Below are 21,663 nucleotides of genomic sequence, written 5' to 3'. Positions count from 1 at the left end.
GCTTTCGTGAGCCTTCCTGCGACACCCAGTGACCATGGCGACCCCCGCCGACAGCGTGATCCTCGAGGAGGAAATCGATGAAAACTACGAGCCCACTCATGACGGTGCGCAAAACCGATCCGAACCTCCCGTACTCAACCCCCGTAGTCGCCCACCCGTTTCCGCGACCTCCGCCGTGCCGTCTCTTCCCCCCAGGAAAAAAAAAATGCCACGACACCCGCCATCGCGACCCCGACTCACCCCGCCCGCGCCCCCATCCACCGCTCTATCCCGTGCAGAGATGATCGATTACGCCAAATGGCTCGGCATGGACCTCGAAACGGAGAAAGACTTGATGTGGATCGCGCGCGAGGGGCTCAAGGCGCCGCTTCCGGAGCACTGGAAACCGTGCAAGGCTCCAGACACCGGCGACATCTACTACTTCAACTTCCAAACCGGCGAGAGCGTCTGGGACCACCCGTGCGACGAGTATTACAAGAACCTGTACGCGACGGAGAAGGCGAACCTGGAGAGGCGCCGCGCCGCCGAACGTGAGCGCCCCGCCAGCGCCGCGGCGGGCGCACGACCGACCACCGCGGGCGTCGTTCGGCCCGGCACCGCCGCGGGCATCCGACCAGTCACCGCCGGGCCGGCTGGAGCTAACCCGCTGGACAGGCAGAGGCTGGGCTCGCTCGCGCCCCTCGGCGGATCGCTCGCGCCGTTGAGCCGACCGATCACCGCGGCGAGGCCGCTCGGGGGCGAGCCGGCGTCGGCGATGCGCCCCGACGAGTCCGACAGCGGAAGCGAGGGGTCGCGCGGAGGGTTCGGCGGGATCGACTCGCCGTCCGCCGCCGGCGGCTCCGAGTCGACGAACGTGTGGAAGTTGGAAGAGGACGCCGACGACGACGCCGCGAGGGAGGCGTACAAGGTCAAGCTCACCACCGCGAGGGAGGCGTGGGAGAACGAGATGGACAAGGAGGACGCCGCCGCTCGCAGGCGAAGGGAATTGGAACGAGACAAGGAACAACTCCGGCTGGACCAGGAGGAGGCGAAGATCCGGCGGGAGATGGAGGAGAAATTCGAGCGCCTGGCGATCGAACTGAAGAAGGCGGCGAAGCGACGCGAAGAGGAGGCGGAGGTGGAGGCCACCGCGCTCGAGAAGGAGGCGACCGAGCGTAAGGCCAAGGCTGAGGAGATGATGCGCGAAGCGACGGAGAAAATCGCAGACGCAAAGGCGAAATCCGCCGCCGCCGCCGCGCTCGTCGCGGATGCGGAGGAAACGAGGCACGCGAAGGAGCGCGCCGTTCGGTTCCTCGACGCCGAGAATGAGCGTATCACGGAAGAGGAGGAGGGGAAAATTCGCGCGGAGATGGAGCCGCAGATTGCGGCGTTGCGAGCGAAGCTCGACGCCGAGCGAGAGGAGCTCAAAAAACAAATCGCCGCCGCCGCCGAGGAAACGTCCAAGGCCAAGTCGCGCGACGACGGGAGCCGCGTCGCCGCGCTCATGTCAGCGACGGAGCACCTGACGGACCCGAAGATCGAGGAGATGTACGCCACCGCCGCGGAGGCCTCGAGCGTCAGGCGCATCGAGATGGCGGAGGCGAGGGCCCAGGCGGCGGAGGACGCCGCTCGGTCGCGCATCTCGCTCGCGGAAGAGGCGGTGGTCAAAGCGGACCGGGAGGCGATGGCGGCAATCGAGGCGTCAAGGGCGCAGACGCGGGAGGCGGAGGATGGAGCCCTCGCGATGGAGCCGTACGGGGAGGACTCAAGTGGGAGGAGACGGCGCGGAGGCGGCGTCGGGCGATCATCCGGGGACGCATCGAGTTTCGCGAGTTTCGGGTCGGCTGCTTCCGACGGGGACTCGGAGTCCGACGGTGGTTTCGAGTCGCTTCGAGGCGACGACGAGGCGACTATCGAGAGGTACGACCCGGACGAGAACCCGGCGATCGCGTCCCCCGGGGGCAAGATGGCGGTTTCCTCCCTGCGCGCGGCTGTGGCTGCGGGCGACGACGACGCGCTCCTCGCTCGAGCCGAGGAGTTTCTTAAGGTCCAGAAGCGCCTCGCGGGGGCTAAAAGACAGGCGCTTCAACGCGCAAGCTCGGAGTGGCGCGCCGCCGAGAAGGCGCTCATGGACCCACGGATGGACGAGGACCTTCGCGAGCGGCGCGGTGCGATGGTACGCGCCATACGCGCCGCCCTCGACGTGTCGATGTCCGCGTTCACCGCGGAGATGCGGGTGACGCGAGCGCTACGAGTCGCGACGAGGTCGGCGGCGTATCCCACGGCGAATTGGGCGGCGGTGTTCTCGTCGACGGTCATGGCGGACGTCGGGTGGGATCCGAGCGAGTTCGACCCGAAGGCGGTGTTCGCGAGGCTTCGCCCCGCGCCGGGCGCGGCGCGCGCCGCCGCGAGGGAGAGGCTCACGGCGGATGCCTCGTTCAAAGATCTTCAAAGTTTTCAAAGATCTTCATCGTACGTCGCCGACGTCGACGACGGGTCTCCGATTGGATCGCCCGGGGAATCGCCGACGACGTCGCCGAGGGCTTCCGGTCGGAACTCGTCCGCCGCGGCCGCGTTCGACCCGCGCGGTCGCGTCGGCGCCTCGAGGGAACCGTCCGCGGCGGACCTCCCCCGTCGGGCCTACTCTACCCGTATCGGTGAGGACCCGCTCGACCGCGTGTTCGGGAGGTTGAAGAAAACCGTCGCCACCGGCGCGTATTCGTCCAAGCCGCACCCGGTGTTCGCCGACACGAGCGGCATGTCCGAGACGTTCCTTAAGCGCACGGAGGAGTGGGCGAAAGCCGCGGAGAAGGAGCGACGGCTGATTGAAGATCACGTGGAATGGATGTCAAAGTTTCAGGCGAGCCTCGAGGTTGGCGCGGCTAAGTTGCTTCGGCCGAGGAAGATGTTCAAGCCCGCCCCCCCCATGCCCGCGTTCGCCCCGACGATTCCCCCGCCCGGAGACGAGCCGAGGCCGCCTCTGGACGTTCGTCGGGCGGAGCAGCGAGCGGTGGAAGCGATAAACGCGCTCGACGCCCAATCCGAGGCGAAGCCGGTCGACAAGCCAAAGGTGGAGGGCGCGAGCGACTGAGCGACGCTTATGAAAACTCTCAACGTACGTAATAAGATTAGCTAAATCGATTCATGCACTCGCCGTGCCGACCGCGCCTCACGCCTCACGAACGGCTTCGACGGCGTGTCTCACCACGTCGCGCATCGCGTATTCCCCAGCCTCGCTCGCCATGGAAACGTGCAGAGACACGTGCGCCAGCAGCCGCCCCATCGCTCGCGCGCGATCCTCGGGGTCCGCGTCATCCTCCGCGCACCTCACCGCCTCATTCGCCGCCGCGCGCAACGCCTCGACCGCGGTTGGATCCGCGTGGTCCGCGGACAGCCAGACGTCGTCCGCCTGGGTTAGGAAACCTCTGCCCTCGAAGTCGTCCACAAACCGAGCCTCCTCGTCCCCATCGCCATCGTCGCCATCGTCGCCATCGTCCCCGACCGCGTCGCCTTCCCCCATCATGTACGACGGCGGCGCGGGCTCAGAGTCGACGTCGAGCCCCCGTACGCGCCCCACCGCGTCCAGCAGCGCCTCCACCGACGCCCCTCCGAACCCGCCCGCCCCGGGGGTACCGTCGTCGTCGCCGTCACTACTACTCCCCACGTTGATCGCGGGCAAGTACGCGCTCGATAGGATGCCCACGTGCTCGCTCCTGTCCATCTCGTGCAGCGGCACGCGCTCCACCACTTGCTCCGCCGTTCCCGCGGCGTGCACCAGCACGCACGGGTGGTCTTCCGGGAACTGCGCCATCAAAGTGAGCTTCACGTCGGACGCCACCGCGTTGGAGTGGAGCTGGCAGAGCAAGGTTGGCGAGTCGCAGTTCACGCCGACGGCGTGCGCGCTCCTCGCCACGTCGATGGCGTCGACGATTGAAAGGGATGGCATGACGTCCACGCCGATCGCCGCGAGCGTCGGCTCGAGGAAGGAAACCCCGGGCAACGTCGTCACCTTGACGCCGGCGGCGTTGGCGCGCTCGCGAAGGATGGCGACGGAATTTTCAGCGACGCACGGATCCCCGGGGACGGCGTAGACGATGCGACGCGAGCGCGGCGTGCGATGCGACGTCACCACGTCGCTGCCGTCCTCAAGGGCGAAGGACGCGAAGATATCGTCGTCCTGGCCGTCGCCGAAAATTCCGTCGTCCTCCCCGTCGTCCACGCCGTCGCCGGCATCGTCCTCGCCGTCGTCGTCGGCGGTTGCGGCGGCGGTCGTGGCTGCGATTTTCGCCACGTCGAGGAGCTCCGCGGCGATGGCGGGGTAGACATCCTCCAGCCGTTTCGTCGCTTCGTACACGTGATCGAACGTGGTCAGGGAGACGTGCGGGGGCAAGCCCTCGAGCGTGGGATGCCGCGCCGTCCGCACGAAAACCCGGGCGCCGGGCTCCACGATGGCTTCCCAAGCCTCCATGGATATCTGCGCGGGGTTGCCGGGACCCAGGCCGACGACAAGGATCTCGGGCGTCGACGCTTCGCCCTCCACCGCGAATTCGCGGGTCTGCTCGGCATCCGCCGCGGGTGCCGCGCGGAAGACCGCGGCGGGACGGGATGGCCGGCGGAAGAGACGGGGACGGGCCGCGACCGCGGGTGCGTGACGCGCGAGCGAGCTCATCGTGACTGTGACGTCGTCCCGAGTCGACACGTCCGAAAAGTCCGAAAAAGTTCACCAAAAAGTACATCGTCGTCGCTAATCGAGCTCGGAGCCCGGCGCGGGCGGCTCGTCCGCCGCCAGGACCGCCTCGTTCACCTTGAGCCTCTCCATGTCGAGAACCACGCGCTCCCCGCCCGACTTCAGGTCCCGGCGCATCCTCTCCAGCGCGTCCGCCCTGCGCTTCTCGTCCTCCGCCTTGAGCTTCTCCTTCCGTCGCCGCAGATCCGGCCAGTACTCGGCGAGGTAATCTTTCCGGCACCGCCCGATGGCGTCGAAGAGCTCCTCCATGCCCTCGCCGCTCATGGCGCTCACGCCCGCGCGCCTCAAAGTCTTATAAAACTCGTCCAGCACCAGGGACAGCGAGCGGGAGAGGTCGGAGGCGAACGATTTGTCCTGGTCCACCACCTCGTGAAACTTTTCGAAATCGTCCATCCACTCCAGCATCTGCTCGTGCCGCACGACGTCGATCTTGTTGAACACCACAACCATCGGCAGACGCGTCTTGTACAGGATGCTCACCGCCTGCAGCATGTTGCTCATGAACGCCTGCGGGTTCTGCGCCCTCGGGGTGTCAACCACGAACAGCACGCACGTCGGGAACGTCGACGCGAACGACTCGGTGACGATGGCGCCAGACGCCGACCACGTGAAGATCTCAATCTGACCTGGGGTGTCCACGAACACGTGGTCGATGTCCGCGGCACGTTTCTCGCACAGGCCGACGACCTGATCGAAGCGCGTGGCGAACAGGTTGGCGGCGGTCAGGATCCCGCCGTTGGGCCCGAGGTTGTACTCCTTCATCACCTCCTTGTAGTTGACCGTGTCCTGAATGTCGATGTTCGCCTCGTACGGGAGCTTACCCACCGCCGGGTCGAGGTTGACGATGTACGGGACCTCGCCCTTGGTGTGCTGGTAGGCGTTGATGCGCTGCATGAGCGAGGTCTTGCCGCTGCCCGCCATGCCGATGACGATGCAGACGGAGGGCATCTTCTCCATGTCCGCGTCCGTGATTGGTCCGGGGCCCGCCGCGGCGGAGGATGGGAGCTCCTGGGTTTCCGGGGCCGGGTCGCACGGCTGGCACTCCACCTCCGCGTCGGACATGGTGCACCGTCGACCGTGATCGTGTCGTGGAGTGCTTTGTGAGGGGTGACCTGGGTCGCGTCCGTGCCCGCGGCGTCGCGCGCGCGTCAAGTGGCGGCGTTCGTTATTAGATTTTGCTTGCCCTAAAAAGCGCCCCGAGTCTCCATTCTGGGTGGGCACCAACGACCGGATGGCCGCCGGTGACGCGCCAGGGATGCGCGAAGACGACGCGGTGTCCTTCTCCGGAGACGAAGATATAGACGGATCGATGGACGCCGGGTGCATCGACGCCGAGGACGTCGCGGCCCTCCTCGACGATCGCGAGGCGGCCGCGCCCGACGAGACCCTCTCGCTCGCCACGATCGCGCGACGCAACCTCCCCGACGACTTTCTCGAACTCGCCGAGCCGGAGGCCATCGCGCGGGCCGTCGCCAAGCTCGACCAGGTGCGTCTGGACCGATGCAGGCTCGCCTCGTTCGTCGGCGGCGTGTCCGTCGAGGTGCGCAGGGCGTCCTTCGCCAACGTCACCGCGCTCTACCTCCAGCACAATCGACTGACGTCCACGCGAGGGGTGGACGGAGAGACGCTGCCGAGACTTCGCTTCCTCGCGCTGCAGGGCAACAGGCTTCGCGCCGTCGCCGAGCTCGGCACCCTCCGTCACCTGGCGCTCCTCGACCTGTCGGAAAACCCGAACCTGAGCCGGCTGGACGAGCTCGTGAGTGCCATGCCGTCGTCGATGAGGTTCCTATCGTGCGCGGGGTGCGGATGCGCGGCGGATGGGGACTATCGCGCCGCGCTCGTCGCGTCGCTGCCGCGGCTCAAGAAACTGGACGGGGTGGACGTGACGGGGCGCGAACGAGACGACGCGATGGCGGCGTTCGGCGAGGACGAGGACGAGGGGGAGAGGGAGGGGGAGGGGGAGGACGAGGGGAACCGGGGCGACCGAACGAGGTCGTCGGGCGGCGGAGCTCGGCGAGAACGACGTTCGGCGGCGAAAGCAGTCGGTTGGTCCTCCGCGAGGAACGAGTCGACGGCCGCGTCGTCGTCCTTCGGCGACGCCGCTCGATCTCGCGAGATACGAGCTATGCTCCCGATGCTCGAGGACCCCGAGATGCTCGTCGACGCGATGGGAGCCGCGGTGAGGTCGCTGGCGTTGGACGCGGTTGGGGAGATGGACGCTCGCGCCGACGACGTTCGATCCAACGCGAGAAACGCGCGGGCGACGCGCGACGACGACGCCGACTTGACGATGGAAGCGAGGGTCAGGGCGGCGCGACGGAGGCAGGACGCGTCGATTACAGAGGCGGGGACGATGATGCCGTTCGACGAGTTCGCGGGACCGGAGGTACTGTAGAGGTATTATATCTAGCTAGCTAAGGGTTAGTCCTCGTTAACGACGGTTGGCTCGTTAACTACTGGAGGAAGTAGAGCAGCCTGTCGATGAGCTGCGGCGCGTTTGGCATGCCCTCTATCCTGTCCGCCACCTTCCCCTCCTTGAACAGCATGATCGTCGGGAGCGCCTCCACCTTGTATTTCGAGGCGATGTTGGGGTATTTTTCCGTGTTTATCTTCTGCGTGGGCGGAAGGAGGCAGGTCGTGCTTGCTTGTGAGGCGGTGTTTGCTCGTGAGACGTGCTGGGAACTGTTCTGTCGTCTTTTCGGTTTTTGGTTCTCGGACGAAAGAGGCGGAGGAGGAGGGAAAGGAGGGAAAGGGGGAGGAGGGACGACGCAGACAGAAAACGGCATACGGGGACCCACCACCAGCTTCACCCTGTCCTTGCCCACGGCCCCCGCGACTTTGGGCAAGACGTCGCGCGAGAGCATCTGGCACGGCCCGCACCACGTGGCGTAGAAATCCACGAGCACGGGCACGGGCGATCGCTCGATCATGTCGTCGAAAGACGCGTACGTTTCCTTCGTCGCGCGAGTCACGCACGCATCCCCGCGACGCGTCGAATCGTCAGATATTTTCAGTCGGCGGGGTGCGGGCACGGCGGAGGCGCGGGTTCGCCGGTCGCGGTTCGCGGCGCGCACGGGCGCGCTCGCGACGACTGAGGCGCGGCAGAGGGACGCCATCGCGCTGGGAAACGGGCGGGAGCCTCGACCTCGAGGGCGCGTTGGGACGGAGGCGCGCGTGGAGAAGTGAGTCACGCTTTCGGCACTCTTCGAAATTCCGAAGCTGAGTCAGCGGCGCAGCGGCTAAAACTTTCACGCGTCGAGGGCTCACCTACGCCTCGTACTCGCCGTACTCGTCCTCGTATGGCGCCGGCTCCTCGTCTTCGTCGACTCCTTGGCCGCACTCGAGCTGGTCCTCCACGGGAAGCAGCGGGTTGACGAACTCGCACAGGGGGTCGAACGACGCCGACGCTGCGCGGGTGCGGACGAGGCGCGTGGTCAGTCGGGTCCGAGGGGGTGAAACTCGCAGCCAAATCTCGCAGCCAAAAAAAAAATCCAAACGAGAGGGGAGTTTGTGCGTCGCGCGACCGACGAGGGGACGAGTCTCACCGCCAACCTCGAACCCGAACACGTCGAAGAGACCCTCCGCGGCCACCTCCAGGGCCGAACGCCGCGCCGGTCCGCCCTCGTCCGACTCGGGGCGTCCGCGCGGGGCGTCCGAATCGGGGAAGCCCTGGAGCTCCTGGCGGAGGACGTGTCGCGAGCCTCGAAGCGAGTCGGCGCCGCTGAACACGAGCGAGGTGGTGAGCGGCGACGGGGTTCTCGACATGTCCACGTGCATGCCGTTGCCGAGGAGCACGGACGAGGACCTGTGCGCCCTGGGGTTGCCGCCGATGGCGAGCGTCGGGGCGACGGCCGAGGCGAGCAGCGCCAGCACCGCGAGCGAAATACAAGTAACGGTTTTCGTCATCGGCGTTCGACTCTCACCGAAACGGCCGGCGCGGCGGGTGTGGCGGGTGTGGCGGGGACGACCTCCTGGACCACTGCGCGCGACTCGGGCCCTCTCGCAGCTTCGCCGCCCATCAGCCTTTTTCGGATTCGCGTCCTCGAAGCCTCGTGGGCCGCGCGCGCGTCGAACCGGCAGCCTCGGCGCACCGAACGAGGGCCACCCCATCAGCAAGTCCTTATTAAAAATCATCCGCGCCCCCGAGAAGATAAGGTCTCTTATCGTCTCACGGCTCACGAGAGTCGTCCGCCCGGAGCGCGACTCGCCGGAAACGACACGCATCGATGGCGTCAACGCACACGTCGGTCGCTTTCAACGCGGCGAACCCCGCCGCCCGTCGCGGCGTCGCCTCCTCCTCTCCGTCGCGCCCCATCCCGATCCGCCCGAAACACAATCGGCACCGATGGTCATCGTCGCCGTCATCCGCGCGTCGCCCCGACGTCGTCGCCCGCGCCGTCGCGACCGCGGAGCCGGACGCCGAATTCCGCGCCGCCGCATCCGGCGAATGGGAGGGCCACCGCGTCTACTTCGACGCACAGGGCGCGCCCCAGCTCCTCCCCGACCGAGTCGTCCCGCCCGCGTTCAAGGAGTACGGCGTGGACCTCGTGGACTGGCAGTCGCAGTGCGCGATGAACGTGACGGCGGAGGACGGGATGTACGCCAGGGAGCTGCGTTTCCTGCCCACGCAGGGGTGCGAGGCGGACGCCAGCACGGTGGAGTCCGAGGAGATCCGAACCGTGCCCCTCGCCCGGGTGACGCCCGCGTCAAACGCATCCGGGCTCGCGCCCGGTTCCTTCTCATCCGACACCGGAGACTTTCCACGCTCGAACGACGACAACGACGCCGAACCCGTCACCGTGGAGCACTGCGTCGGCATCGACACCGTCAAGAAGGACGGTGACGTGTCGCGGGCGCGGGTCAGGGTCCAGCAGACGATCGAGGGACGCGACGCGGACGTGACCGGCGTGTGCGCGTGGAAGGAGTTTTATTACGAACCCTTCGCAAACGCGAAATCGCTTTGCGCTTCGTGCGGCGGGCCCAACAAGTGGGGAGAGTACCCACCGCGTACACAGGCCGAGTACGTCGGACCGGAGTGGGAAGGCGACGCGTGGGACGGGTTTAACGGGGATGGAGGCGACGTCGTCATGCTTCCGAGCGGGGTGTGGTGCGAGCGATGCGAGAACGACCTCGGCGGCGTCACGCTCAGCGCGGGATGGCTGGTGCCGGACAGGGAGGCGGCGTACCTGCCTCCCGTGCGCGACGTGGACACGCACCTGGTGTCGGTCAGGGTTTACGACGGCGAAGGGAAGCTCGCGGAGACCAGGTTCATAAAGCGAACCAGAAAGCCCGCCGCGTGACGATAGCCGCGACCTTTGTAACGATTCCGTGAGCTTTGTACCTTTGTGCCTTTGTACCTTTGCGTTCGTCACTCGTCCTTGCGCGCACCCCAGGCGACGCGCCACCCGTCCGCCGCGAGCAGCACGCGGTCCTTCGTGTCCCACCCCCATCCCTCGATCGTCGCGATGAACGCGTCGTAGTGACGGCGCATCCACTCGTCCGCCTCCGCGACCGTTAAAACATCCGACATCCGACTTTCGTCTCGCCTCGATGAAATCGCGCACGACACGAGCGCCGCGTGCACGTACGCCTCGAGCTGATCCTCCGTCGCGGCGTCCACGCGCAACACCACGCGCGTGCGGCGGCGCGCGCGCGCACTTTTGGAGGACACCAGCGCGTACTTTCTCCCCGGAGGTTTATGACCGGTGCAAGCCGGATCGGTGTCGTCGTCGCGCAATCGCCGGAGGATATCGATCATCTCTTCGCGCGGCGCGGAACCGACCGGCGCGCCGAGGTGCACCGAACGCACCTCCCTCGCGCCGCGGTACCTGTACCACGGCCACAGCATCCAGTTCATCCCGACGGGGAGGAGAGCCTCGTCCTTCGCGAGTCCCCGCGGGGAGTTTTCCGCGGAGACTTTACCGGATTCCCGAGCCGAGGGTTCGTCGAGGGTCTCGTCGTATCTCGCGAGCAGCCGCACGACGCGCTCGCGGTTCAGCGAGTCGATCACCAGGCTCCGCACCGCGCGAACGTTGCAGTACACGTGCGCGACGGTGAGCGCGACGAACACCGCCCACTGCCACGCGGTTTTCCCATCCGTCGACGTCGTCACCGCGACTCCGAGCGACATGCCGACGAGGGTGACTGCGGTCTCCTGGGACCCCTCCTTCGCGGCGATGTCCGCGGCGTTCCGCGCCCGCGCGAAGTGTTGGGTCAGCGCCGCGCGCGTCGCCCCCGCGGCGCACCCGCAGAGGCTTCTCGCCACGCTTCCCGCGCACGCCAACGCGAGAAACCACCAGCGATCGTTGGCGAGCGGCGCCGCAAGCTCCATCGCCATGCCGACGTTGTTGGCGAGGTCGGCGAAGAGCCGCCACTGCTTCGCCTCCGCGTCGAGGTGGCGTCCCTTTGCGAGCGTGAAGACGAGCCCGCCGACCATGCCGCACATGTCCCGCGCGATGAACTGCGCCGCCGCGCTCGCCGCGGTGGCGCCGGTGGCTCCTACGCCGACGCCCTCCAACAGAGCCTTGGTCGTTAACGATCCCCGGACGTAAGAGGAGAGACCCTGCGCGGTGTCCCAAGCCTGAAACGCCGCGTAATCGTCGCTGACGGAGTTTGGGTAGTCCTCCGGAAGGAACATGCGCGCGAACCATCGCGTAAGCGTGGACGCCGGCGCACGGAAAGCCGACCCGTCCCCGGCATCGTCCGCGCTCGAGATGTTCTCATCGCTCAACTCGGCGCCCCTCGGTATGGACCAAGTGCGCGAGCGCGACCCGTCGGGGGCGTACTCGGACGCGACGCGCACCCGCCTCTTCGAGATCCTCGTCGGGGACTGTCGGGATCCGCGCGGCGTCGGCTCTCGCCGACCCTCGCGCGGCGCCATCGGGAGTGCTTCGCCGTTGTTAGCGAACGAAACCAACTTTCATCGGACGCCTCTTGGACGACGTGTTACTCGCACAAACGAGCGCGCGTCCGCCGCATGTACGCGCGCGTCGGCGTCGTCGCACATCCGCACGCGCTCCTCCCGTCGTCCGGTCGGGACCGCCTCGCGCGTCGAAGCCCGGCGTCGCGGCATCCGCGGGCCGCCGCACGCGTTCGGTACGCGCTTCGTCTTCGCCGCGGGCACGACGGATCGGAAGACCGTCGACGTTTCCGCGCATCGGGCCTCGGCGACGCGCTCATGGTGTCCTCGCAGACGGAGGCGATCGGCGTGACAGCCGCGGCGTTCACCCCGCTCCTCGGCGCGCTCGGTCTGTTCATCTGGAACAAGGTCTGGACGGGCGACGCGTACACGCTCAACCTCGTGAAATGCAGCGTCGGTTCTCTGGGCTTCGTCTTCATGGGTCTGTGCACCAGGGGCGCGACGTGGCTCGGCGGCGCCGACGACGTCGCAGTCTTCTGGCTCATCGTGTCGTCATTCGTCGGGATCGTCATCGGGGACAACCTCTGGCTCCACTCGCTCTCCGTGCTGGGCGCCAGACGGGTCATACTGATCGACATACTGAAACCCTTCATCGCGCTGATCTTCGCGCACCTGCTGCTGTTCGAGGGGATCGGCTACGCCACCGTCCTGGGCATGTGCATCACCCTCGCGGGCGTCCTGACCGTCGCGCTGGAACGCGAGGGCGACGCGAAGGAGCGAACGGACGGGCGTGGTGAGTCACCGGGCGGTGAGTCACCGGGTACGGTGGAGCTATCCGACGTCGCCGCGGACGACGGCTCCGAGCTTCTCCCAGCCGACTCGCCCAGGAGCGGTCGAGACGACGTAACGGGCGTAACGGCCGTGACGGCCGCGTCCACGACGGAAGCGGTCGCCTCGAGCGCGCTGCGCGACAGCAGGATGAGGTGGGGGTACGTCGCCGCGGCGTTGAACGTGGCGTTTGATACGTGGGGAACCGTTCTTACAAAGGAGCACGGCGTGGGTCTGAACACGTGGGAGATCAACGTGGTTCGCTTCGGGTTCGCGGCGTTAGCGCTGGCGCTCGGCGCGGTGTTTCGCGCGTACGCGCAGCCGCGCATTCACGCGGCGATGCGGAGGCGGCGAGAGAACGAGCCGGACTTTGACGACGTCGAGGACGGCGGGCGGAGGCGGGCTCGGGGTTGGCACGGGGTAAAGCCCGGCGGGAGCAACGCGTTTCGGCTTCCGGATCTGACTCGCTCTCAGTGGGGACAGGTGCTCGTGGGGATCATGTTCACGACGTTTTTGGCGCCGGGGTTGGGGAACTTCGCGCTGTTCAAGGTTCCCAGCCTGGCGGTGTTCAGCACCTTGATGTGCGTAGGGCCCATCTACGCGTTGCCGCTGGGGTACCTGATCAAAGGGGAAGAGGTCAGCGCCAGGGCGGTCGGTGGAAGCGTCTTGGCGGTCGTCGGGGTGATCCCGATGTTCTTTTGGGACCACATCATAGCCTAGGAGGTATTAGGAGAAGCGCGCTTTATTCATTTACGCGTTTACAATCATGATGCGGTGAGCACGTCAGATCCGGAAGCCGAGACGCCGCGGAGATTCAGCACTCACGGCGGAGTGGAGATTCTAGGCCCACCGCACTCCTTGCACCGAGAGCGCCGACGACCGTGCTCGCAGATTGAACCCCCACCACACTCCCTGCACTGAGAGCGCATACGACCATGCTCGCAGATTGAGCCACCACCGCACTCCTTGCACTTAGAGCGTATACGACCGTGCTCGCAGATTTGAGACCCACCGCACTCCTTGCACTGAGAGCGCTGACGACCGTGCTCGCAGAAAGCAGACCCACCGCACTCCTTGCAGTAAGAGCGATGACGACCGTGCTCGCAGATTGCAGACCCGCCGCACTCCTTGCACTGAGAGCGCTGACGACCGTGCTCGCAAATTGAGCCCCCACCGCACTCCTTGCACCTACAGCGCTCACGACCGTGCTCGCAGATTTGAGAGCCACCACACTCCTTGCACTTAGAGCGCTCACGACCGTGCTTGCAGATTTGAGACCCACCGCACTCCTTGCACCGATAGCGCTGACGACCGTGCTCGCAGATTGATGACCCACCGCACTCCTTGCACCGATAGCGCTGACGACCGTGCTCGCAAATTGAGCCCCCACCGCACTCCTTGCACCTACAGCGCTCACGACCGTGCTCGCAGATTTGAGACCCGCCGCACGCCTTGCACTCATAGCGCCGACGACCGTGCTCGCAGATTCTAGACCCACCGCACTCCTTGCACAGAGAGCGCACACGACCGTGCTCGCAGATTCCAGACCCACCGCACTCCTTGCATCGAGAGCGCTGCTTCCCGTGGGGACAAGCGCCGCACACCTTGCACCGCGACCGAGGCTTCACCCCGTGCTCGCACGGCCCCTTCGTGTAAGGGGCTCCCTTCCGCTTCGTCCCCTTCTTCGCCAACTCCTCTCCCCCCTTTTCCGCGTCCTCAACTTCACCGTTCTCGTCGAGGGACACTCTCACGTTCGGTCGCCAAATCGACGGCATCCCTCCCCGCGCGCCGAGGAGTGCAGCGCCCGACAAATTGACTCTGGCACGGCGTGGGGGAAATCTGAAGGTCATGACTCGCCAACGTCTCGGTGCCAAGCCACTCGTGCGATGCGCCGGGTGGGACGGCTGGTCAGGGACCTCGGGTTACGCGCCCGGGCGGCGCGGGGCGCTCGTGCGCCTCCGCCGTCAGCCGGCGGCGCATCGCGGCCGGCGATCCGCGGAGCCGGTGGCGTCGGGCCGGTGGGCACCCCGACCGCGAGATCCAGCGCGGCGGTGGTCCTCTCGATGGGCTTCGCGGCGTCGTCCATCGTCGCCGCGGCAGTCGGCGTCGCCTCGATGGACGACGACGCCGCGCAGCAGCAGACGGCATTCGGCGAGAACGTCTCCGTCGACCCGGCGACGCTGAGGCGACTCGCGGCGGACGTCGTGGGCGCCGATTCCGACGACGTCGGATCTGTCGACGTCGAGCGGAGACGCGCGAGGGCGCTCCGCATCCTCGCGAGGGTCACCCTCTTCTTAGACCACCACGACGCCATCGTCGCCGTCCCGGAGGTGGTCGACGCGCTCATCCGGTGCCTCGAGCGCGGCGCCGTCGTCGCGATCGACGACGACGACGACGACAAGCGCCACGACACCGTCGGACCCGCGTCCACCGCCGACGCGATCCGATGCCTCGCGGACCTGGCGAAGGAACCGGCGGTGCGCGAGGCCATCTGCGCGTCGCCCGGCGCCCTCGTCGCGCTCGCCGCCGCGATGGACCTCACCCGATGGGAACCCCGGCGGAGAACCGCGGGGAAGGGCGCGTCGTCGTCGTCGTCTGCACAGCTGGCGGATGTTCCCGGCACAGCTGGCGTCGTCCACGCGACTCGGCTCGCCGCGGAGCTCGCGGGCGATCCGACGGCGCACGCCGCGCTCATCCGCGCGGACGTGCCCGCCGCTGTCGTCCGCGCGGGACGCACTCGCGGCGGCGCGCTGGGCGCGATCCGGCGTCGGCTCGGCGCCCTCACGGCGCGGGTCATCGGTCGCCGACAGCTCATCGCCGACGGGGAAAAAGACGCAAAGGCGCGCCGCTCGGAGACTACTCGCAACGTCGCGGCGTTCGCGTATAACCTCGTCTCGAGCTCCTCCGTCGGACGCGAGGCGTTCATCGCGACGGACGGGGGGTTGGAGTGGTGCCGCGCCCGCGCGTTGGCGCAGAAGGACCGCGTGGCGCACAGGTACGCCGTCGGCGCGCTCGCCGTCCTCGCCGCAAACTCTCTGAAAGTTACGGAAAACCGACGCGGCCGACTGGACCCGCTGTCGCTTCGACTCGCGCTTGAGGCGGCGGTGGTGGGCGGGCTTCGTTCGGGCGACTCCCAGGCGGCGTGTTTCGCGTGCGGGATGCTTCGCGAGGTGGCGCGGGAAGGGGACGAGCCGACGCGTCGGTTCGTCGCTTCGCTCGGCGCGGCGGGGGCGCTGCTTCGGCTGCTCGGGGCTTCGGAAGTGTGTCCGGGTGTGTCCGGGTGGGCCGCGGAGGAGGAGGTCGCGGGGGCTCCCGACGCCTCCGCGGCCGGGAGGATAAGGCGACGGCAACGGAAGGGCGACGACGGCGCGAGGGCGTGCGCGCTGCGGGCGTTGGAGGCGTTCGCGTTGGTCCGGCCGCCGACGAGCGCGCTGCGCTGGTCGGTGCTCAAGGCTAAAAACGGTCTCGCGGTTTTGGCGGAGACGGCGGACGGGACGAACGGAGAGTCGGCGAGCGTTCGCAAGTTGGCGTCCGACGTGCTCGCCGCGCTGGGGAAGTAGTTCGCTGCTAGTTGGCTAGGTTTCGATTGAAGAATGTAGGACTAGGTGGAGCTACGTTGGCGCTTTCTTTCCCCGATTGACGTCAGCGATTGGCGTCAGCGATCTTGGTCCTTGTCCCCGTCGTAGTACTCGTCGTCCCTGTCGACGATCTTGTCGAGACCGAACTGCCCCCCGTACCTCTCGTCGTAGTTCAAATCGTCCTCGTCGAACTCCGGTATCATCGAGTCCGGCGGCACCTCGTGCATCGCCACCCCGGGCGCGTGCTCGATGGCTCGCAAATTCTCCATAACCTCCTTCTTCACCTCGTGCACATACGTCTTGTTGTTCAGATTCTCGATGTAGTTCGTGGGCTCAACCTTGAGCTTGTAGTCCTGGTCCGCGTAGTACTCGTAGTAGAAGTCGTGCTCCGGGATGTCCTTGGGCAGCTTGCGGTCCAACAGCACAGCCGTCTCGTTGGTCCAGCACCGGCTCACGTTGGATTTCGTGTATCCGCCACCCCCGGTGACGAGCAGCGGCACGCCAAACTTCTTCATGAACTTGACGCAGTCGGCGTGGCCGTCCAGGGACAGGTTGAAGCACCCGAGCCTATCCGCGGCCAACGAGTCCGCGCCGCACTGCAGCACGATCGCGCCCGGCCTGTACACGTCCATGACCTTCTGCATCACCGTCTGGAAGATGTCCTGAAACCCGTCGTCGTGGATGCCGTCCCTCAGCGGCACGTTGACGGAGTAGTACTTGCCCGCGTTCTTGCCTATGTCGTTCAAGCCGCCGGTTCCCGGGAAGAACAAGTCGCCGTACTTGTGGAACGAGACGCACATGACCCTGTCGGTCATGTAGAAGGCTTCCTCCACTCCGTCTCCGTGGTGAATGTCGATGTCTATGTACACGACTCGGGCGTGATGCTTGAGGAGCTCGAGGATCGCGAGGACGAGATCGTTGATGTAGCAGAACCCCGAAGCCTCCGCCTTCTTCGCGTGGTGCAACCCGCCGCTCCAGTTGATCGCGATGTCGCTCATCCCGTGGTTCAGGCGCACGGCGCCGTCGATGCTCCCGCCGGTGTACAGCTTGCAAAAGTCGAAGAGCCCGTCGAAGATCGGGCAATCCTCGCCGAGGTTGAACCGCTGCATGCTCTGCATGTGCTCACTCGCGGTGTCCGGCGTGATGCGCGAAAGGAACTCGACGTAATCCTCGGCGTGGTACTGGGTCATCTCGACCGGGTAGGAGCGCCGAGGGCGGTACACCTCCATCCGCCGGTGCAGGTCATAGGACAGCACCAGATGGTGGGTCATCGCGAGTCGGTGCGGCTTCATCGGGTGGTTGTTCCCGTAGTAGCTCGTGCCCACATCCGAGTCGTAGAAGTAGCAGATGCGGTCCTTCGAGGGAGCCATGGCGGATCACTCCCTAGGGTGCGCCGCTGGGACCCGCACTGGCGTCCGACGCTCTGCCGTACCCTAAATTAATGACGAGCGGGAAAAACGAGCCGCAAACCGCACTCGATCAAGCTGTGAGGGGCTCTATTTTCACTCTATGCTACCTCTAGTCCCAGTCCACATCCGCGTTCTCCTTCTCCGCCGCCGCCATGCCCCCGCCCTCCTCTTTCTTGGCCTCCTCCACGTCCTCCTTGTACTTGTCCGCATCCGCCCACACCGGCTGCATGCTCCACCCCTGGTTTCCTCCCTTGATGGCGCGAGGCTGCGCGTAGTTGCACCGCAGAACTTTACCGTACAGCTCGGCGTTGTGCATGTTGTCCATCGCCTCCGCCGCGTCCTCGCTGTGGTGACGATTGGGCGGGGATGAGGGGGGGGGCGTGTCGGGTCAGCGTGCGGCGCGTGTCGGGGATGCGGTCGGGCGGTCGGGGTGGGGCGTCGACGCAAACGTTTGGCTGCCAAAAGAATGCAAAATGGAAGAAACGGAGTTGTAGGGTTGGAGAAGGAGGGTGCACGCACGTTTCCTCAAAGGTGACGAAGCCGAACCCCCGGTGTGCCTGCGTCTGATGGTCCATCGGGATGTCGACGTCCTTGATCGGACCGAACGGGATGAACGCCGCGTGCAAAATAGCCGTGGTGACCTGCTCCTCGAGGCCGCCTGCGCGAGAATGGAAGGATCGAGATGAGGTTAGACGTTGGCGAGCGGCTGGGCGTGACGATCTTGGATCGGCGTGGGCGGGTTCCTGGGCGCACAAGCGGTCGACGGGTTACTCACCCACGTAGAGCGTCGTCTTGGGTTGCGCCATCGCCCACTGAGTTCCTCTCTGCGCTGTCCAGACTGTGGAGGAAGGGGGCGACGGGGCGCGAAGGTGCTCAAAAAAGTTGGACTGGTCGGTCGTCACTGGACGGCCAGTTCTCGCTCGGAACAGAGAAGGCCACGTCGCCTGCGTCACTCCGCTCACGCGCCGTCGGCCCATCCGACGACGAACTCACGGACAATGGCGATGTCTGCCCTCAGGTGAGTGGCCCGGCCCACGCCAATCCGCTCTCGCGCGTCCGAGATGATCCCCGGCGGGCGACTCGACTCGCCCTCCCGACGGAACCCTTTTCACCCTCTCGCCTCAATGTCGGCCGCTCGCGCTCACCTCCTCGTCCTTCGGTGCCCCGAACAGGATGGCTTCCAGCCTCGGTCTCCGCGCCGCGGCGCCCGCGCGCGCGCGTGTCGCCACTCAGAGCTCCCGCTCTATGGTCGTCCGCGCGGCGGTCTCCACCCCCGCGCCCGTCGTGGTCAAGCGCGAAGGTACGCCCGGCGCCGGCCCCGCGATAAATCCCTGAGAAAAAAAAGCGACCCCCTTATCCTTTCGCCCCGACCCAGCCTCACCCCAATGCGCGCCAATCTCTGACGCGTTCCCGCCCCACTCGACCCCGCAGACGTCATCACGTCGGATCCATTCAACAACGTCACGGACCACATCTTCGAGAAGATCGGCACCAACCTTCACAAGCGCCCCGATCACCCTCTCGGCATCATCAAGTCCGTCATCGAGTCCTACTTTGACGAGAAGTACGGCAAGGACGTGTTCACCTCCTACGACGACCTCTACCCCGTCGTGTCCACGTACGCCAACTTCGACAGCGTCCTCGTGCCCCCCGACCACGTGTCCAGGTCCCAGAACGATACCTACTACGTCGATAACGACACCGTGCTCCGCTGCCACACCTCGGCGCATCAGCTCGAGATGCTCAAGGAGGGTGCCCGGAAGTTTTTGGTCACGGGTGACGTGTACCGCCGCGACAGCATCGACGCCACGCACTTCCCGGTGTTTCACCAGATGGAGGGCTTCCGCGTGTTCGAGCCGCAGGAGTGGGAGGAGGCGGGGAAGGAGTCCGTCGACCTCGCCGCGGAGGAGCTGAAGGATTGCCTCGAGGGTTTGGCCAGGCACCTCTTCGGCGACGTGGAGATGCGCTGGGTGGACGCGTACTTCCCCTTCACCGAGCCGTCGTTCGAGCTCGAGATCTTCTTCAAGGGCGAGTGGCTGGAGGTGCTCGGTTGCGGCGTCACCGAGATGAAGATCCTGGAGGAGGCTGGGCTGGGGGATAAGCGCGCGTGGGCGTTTGGCCTCGGTCTGGAGAGGCTCGCGATGGTCCTCTTCGACATCCCGGATATCCGCCTCTTCTGGTCCGACGATAAGCGTTTCTCGAAGCAGTTCAAGGAGGGCATGTTCAAGGCTGGCGGCGTGGACATGCAGAAGTTCAAGCCGTACTCCAAGTACCCGCCGTGCCTCAAGGACGTCTCCTTCTGGCTGCCCAAGGAGGGTGACACGTTCACCGAGAACAACCTCTGCGAGGTTGTCCGCGACGTGGCGGGTTCGCTGGTCGAGGAGGTGAAGCTGATCGACGAGTTCACGAACCCGAAGAAGGGACTCACGTCCAACTGCTACAGGATCGTGTACAGGAGCATGGAGAGGTCGTTGACGGATGATGAGATCAACGCGCTTCAGGAAAAGGTGCGCGAGGACATGGTGTCCAAGCTCGGCGTGGAGCTCCGCTGAGACGTCGACCTCGAATAGGGGGGCGACGGGAGTACACGAGACTTACTTACTTACTTACGCGCGATTCTTTATACAAAACATGACACGACGTCTGGTCATGTCGCACGCACGCTCACAGCTCGGTCGCGTCGTGCCCTCCCGCATGTTCCGGGCCAGCGGGCGGCTCGACGTCGTGCTTCGCGACGAACCGCGCAAAGTCGTCAAAGTCCAAACTCGGCTTTCCGTTGAATTCCGTGGACCAGACTTTTTCAAACTCGTCGTTGGTGTATCGCAGCCCGGCTTTGGACATGGCGAACCTGAACTCGCCGCGCGCCATCTTACCGTCCTCGTCCCTGTCGTACGTGGCGAACGCCCGCCGGAGTTCCTCCTCCAGCATCTTGGGGTCGTACTCGCCGCCGTCGTCGTCGTCGGGCTCCTCCTCGCGATAGTACTTGACCTTCTCGGGCTCGGGCTCGGGCTCGGGCTCGGGTGTGGGCTCGGGCTCGCGTGCGGGCTCGGGCTCGCGGGTCCGAGCGCCCTCGCCACTTTCCCCCCACCCCTCGCGCTCGTCCGGAACCTCCACCTCTGTATACTCCGTGTACCGAACAAACGGCGCCAAATCTTCGTCAAACGCGACCCGCCCCGGGAGCAACGCGTCTCTCGCCATCGCCAGTTTGTGTTGCATCTCTCGCGCGCCCTCGGGATCATCGCCGCGGTACTTATCCGGGTGCCACCTGAGCGACTCGCGACGGAACGCCGCCCTGACGTCCTCGGCGGAGGCGCCGCGGTCGAGCGACAGAAGCGCCCTGGCCTCGGCGGCGGTGATCCCGGAGTTGAAGTGATCGAGGTCGCCGAAGCCGGCGAACCCGCGTTTGGTCCACGTGCTGTGCACGCCGCGTCTGAGCCTGAACGCGAACTCCTCGCCGTCCATCCTCCACTCCCCAGTCTCCGGATCGGGCGAGTACACGTCCAGGTCGATCGCCCATTTGTACATCGCGACGCCGCTGAGCGCGGCGAGCGCGAGCAGCGCCAAAAGGACCAGCGACGCCGCGCGGAAGGTTATGGGCCTGTCTTCCTTTCCGAACACGCCGTCCCGGCGCCAGCGACGCGTGGTCGTCGCGGCGACGGCGCAGACGGCCTGCGCGGCGAGGACCGTCGGCATCGACGGGACGTACGACGCGGCTACCGCGGCGACGACGGTTGATCCCGTCGTGATCCAGTAACGGCACGCGACCCTGCGGCCGCAGCTCATGACGGCCCAACCGGCGGTGCCCATCGCCCACGCGGCGCACGCGTACGCGAGTGGCATCGCGGGCGCGGGTAGGATCCACGACGCGAGGGCGCCGACGAGGTAGTAGTACCAGAACCCGAGCGAGGTCATGGCGCTGACGTGCGAGGGATTGAACTCGGGGCGGGAACGTGTCCTTTGGAGGTCCTCGAGCGCGCGAAGCTCTCTTGGATCGGCGTTGACCTCGCGGACGTAGGCCGGGATGCGCCATACGTCTCTCAGGCCTCCCCAGCCGAACACCATGCCGGACGTCATCCTGCGGATGCGGGCGGGAAGCGGAAAGGGCCGCGGAGGGTCGTTGTTAGCTCGAAGGGTTTTCCTCTGGTGCGCGGAGGACCGGGGAAGGGAAGGGCGGGCGGAGGCGACGGTCGGGCGTCGCACCAGAGGATGGCCTGCGCGTGGCGCTTCAGGTAGAAGTGGTGCAGGCCACACCATCCCCCGACG

At 66.3% G+C, this 21,663-nt stretch overlaps 15 protein-coding genes across 15 annotated transcripts; 6 read left to right on the top strand and 9 right to left on the bottom strand.

The window, feature by feature from the left end:
* Nucleotides 1-34: 34 nt before the first annotated feature.
* Nucleotides 35-3,070, top strand: MICPUN_61188 (predicted protein; the record flags this gene model as incomplete). Its single annotated transcript, XM_002504476.1, has 2 exons — nucleotides 35-104; nucleotides 279-3,070. 2 exons carry the CDS (start codon nucleotides 35-37, stop codon nucleotides 3,068-3,070), a joined length of 2,862 nt encoding a protein of 953 aa, XP_002504522.1.
* A 78-nt stretch (nucleotides 3,071-3,148) lies between these two features.
* On the bottom strand, nucleotides 3,149-4,447 carry TMPP (predicted protein; the record flags this gene model as incomplete). Its single annotated transcript, XM_002504168.1, has 1 exon — nucleotides 3,149-4,447. The coding sequence occupies one exon, from the start codon at nucleotides 4,445-4,447 to the stop codon at nucleotides 3,149-3,151; it is 1,299 nt and encodes a 432-aa protein (XP_002504214.1).
* Nucleotides 4,448-4,723: 276 nt separating this feature from the next.
* Nucleotides 4,724-5,788, bottom strand: XAB1 (predicted protein; the record flags this gene model as incomplete). Its single annotated transcript, XM_002504167.1, has 1 exon — nucleotides 4,724-5,788. The coding sequence occupies one exon, from the start codon at nucleotides 5,786-5,788 to the stop codon at nucleotides 4,724-4,726; it is 1,065 nt and encodes a 354-aa protein (XP_002504213.1).
* A 169-nt stretch (nucleotides 5,789-5,957) lies between these two features.
* On the top strand, nucleotides 5,958-7,121 carry MICPUN_102205 (predicted protein; the record flags this gene model as incomplete). Its single annotated transcript, XM_002504475.1, has 1 exon — nucleotides 5,958-7,121. The coding sequence occupies one exon, from the start codon at nucleotides 5,958-5,960 to the stop codon at nucleotides 7,119-7,121; it is 1,164 nt and encodes a 387-aa protein (XP_002504521.1).
* MICPUN_95021 (predicted protein) lies at nucleotides 7,098-7,901 on the bottom strand. The gene is made up of 2 exons (XM_002504166.1): nucleotides 7,525-7,901; nucleotides 7,098-7,338 (listed from the first exon to the last, which is right to left on the bottom strand). Exons 1-2 carry the CDS (start codon nucleotides 7,840-7,842, stop codon nucleotides 7,180-7,182), a joined length of 477 nt encoding a protein of 158 aa, XP_002504212.1. The 5' UTR covers nucleotides 7,843-7,901; the 3' UTR covers nucleotides 7,098-7,179.
* Nucleotides 7,902-7,993: 92 nt separating this feature from the next.
* Nucleotides 7,994-8,836, bottom strand: MICPUN_61183 (predicted protein; the record flags this gene model as incomplete). Its single annotated transcript, XM_002504165.1, has 2 exons — nucleotides 7,994-8,133; nucleotides 8,272-8,836. 2 exons carry the CDS (start codon nucleotides 8,834-8,836, stop codon nucleotides 7,994-7,996), a joined length of 705 nt encoding a protein of 234 aa, XP_002504211.1.
* A 116-nt stretch (nucleotides 8,837-8,952) lies between these two features.
* MICPUN_61182 (predicted protein) lies at nucleotides 8,953-10,026 on the top strand (the record flags this gene model as incomplete). The annotated part of the gene is made up of 1 exon (XM_002504474.1): nucleotides 8,953-10,026. The coding sequence occupies one exon, from the start codon at nucleotides 8,953-8,955 to the stop codon at nucleotides 10,024-10,026; it is 1,074 nt and encodes a 357-aa protein (XP_002504520.1).
* Nucleotides 10,027-10,685: 659 nt separating this feature from the next.
* Nucleotides 10,686-11,363, bottom strand: MICPUN_70458 (predicted protein; the record flags this gene model as incomplete). Its single annotated transcript, XM_002504164.1, has 1 exon — nucleotides 10,686-11,363. A coding segment is annotated over one exon (678 nt), but the record flags the coding sequence as incomplete, so codon positions are not given.
* A 540-nt stretch (nucleotides 11,364-11,903) lies between these two features.
* Nucleotides 11,904-13,133, top strand: MICPUN_102201 (Drug/Metabolite transporter superfamily; the record flags this gene model as incomplete). Its single annotated transcript, XM_002504473.1, has 1 exon — nucleotides 11,904-13,133. The coding sequence occupies one exon, from the start codon at nucleotides 11,904-11,906 to the stop codon at nucleotides 13,131-13,133; it is 1,230 nt and encodes a 409-aa protein (XP_002504519.1).
* Nucleotides 13,134-13,234: 101 nt separating this feature from the next.
* MICPUN_61179 (predicted protein) lies at nucleotides 13,235-14,188 on the bottom strand (the record flags this gene model as incomplete). The annotated part of the gene is made up of 1 exon (XM_002504163.1): nucleotides 13,235-14,188. The coding sequence occupies one exon, from the start codon at nucleotides 14,186-14,188 to the stop codon at nucleotides 13,235-13,237; it is 954 nt and encodes a 317-aa protein (XP_002504209.1).
* A 111-nt stretch (nucleotides 14,189-14,299) lies between these two features.
* MICPUN_50499 (predicted protein) lies at nucleotides 14,300-16,021 on the top strand (the record flags this gene model as incomplete). The annotated part of the gene is made up of 1 exon (XM_002504472.1): nucleotides 14,300-16,021. The coding sequence occupies one exon, from the start codon at nucleotides 14,300-14,302 to the stop codon at nucleotides 15,971-15,973; it is 1,674 nt and encodes a 557-aa protein (XP_002504518.1). The 3' UTR covers nucleotides 15,974-16,021.
* Nucleotides 16,022-16,068: 47 nt separating this feature from the next.
* On the bottom strand, nucleotides 16,069-17,361 carry MICPUN_61177 (histone deacetylase; the record flags this gene model as incomplete). The annotated part of the gene is made up of 1 exon (XM_002504162.1): nucleotides 16,069-17,361. The coding sequence occupies one exon, from the start codon at nucleotides 17,359-17,361 to the stop codon at nucleotides 16,069-16,071; it is 1,293 nt and encodes a 430-aa protein (XP_002504208.1).
* Nucleotides 17,362-17,569: 208 nt separating this feature from the next.
* MICPUN_76997 (predicted protein) lies at nucleotides 17,570-18,059 on the bottom strand (the record flags this gene model as incomplete). The annotated part of the gene is made up of 2 exons (XM_002504161.1): nucleotides 17,570-17,744; nucleotides 17,920-18,059. Coding segments are annotated over 2 exons (315 nt in total), but the record flags the coding sequence as incomplete, so codon positions are not given.
* A 514-nt stretch (nucleotides 18,060-18,573) lies between these two features.
* On the top strand, nucleotides 18,574-19,952 carry MICPUN_61175 (predicted protein; the record flags this gene model as incomplete). Its single annotated transcript, XM_002504471.1, has 2 exons — nucleotides 18,574-18,700; nucleotides 18,832-19,952. The coding sequence occupies 2 exons, from the start codon at nucleotides 18,574-18,576 to the stop codon at nucleotides 19,950-19,952; spliced, it is 1,248 nt and encodes a 415-aa protein (XP_002504517.1).
* Nucleotides 19,953-20,064: 112 nt separating this feature from the next.
* MICPUN_61174 (predicted protein) lies at nucleotides 20,065-21,474 on the bottom strand (the record flags this gene model as incomplete). Its single annotated transcript, XM_002504160.1, has 1 exon — nucleotides 20,065-21,474. The coding sequence occupies one exon, from the start codon at nucleotides 21,472-21,474 to the stop codon at nucleotides 20,065-20,067; it is 1,410 nt and encodes a 469-aa protein (XP_002504206.1).
* Between the last annotated feature and the right edge of the window lie 189 nt (nucleotides 21,475-21,663).

The sequence above is a fragment of the Micromonas commoda genome, chromosome 9 (genome assembly GCF_000090985.2).
Source record: "Micromonas commoda chromosome 9, complete sequence".
NCBI classification, from domain to species: Eukaryota; Viridiplantae; Chlorophyta; class Mamiellophyceae; order Mamiellales; family Mamiellaceae; genus Micromonas; species Micromonas commoda.
Note: the sequence above shows the minus strand (reverse complement) of the source record. Positions and strands in the feature narration are given on the sequence as shown.

Coding starts and splice junctions, on each gene's coding strand:
- MICPUN_95021 (XM_002504166.1), bottom strand. CDS start 7,842: ATGGCGTCCCTCTGCCGCGCCTCAGTCGTCGCGAGCGCGCCCGTGCGC. Junction 7,339..7,524: donor AGGACAGGGTGAAGCTGGTG/GTGGGTCCCCGT, acceptor CCGCCCACGCAG/AAGATAAACACGGAAAAATA.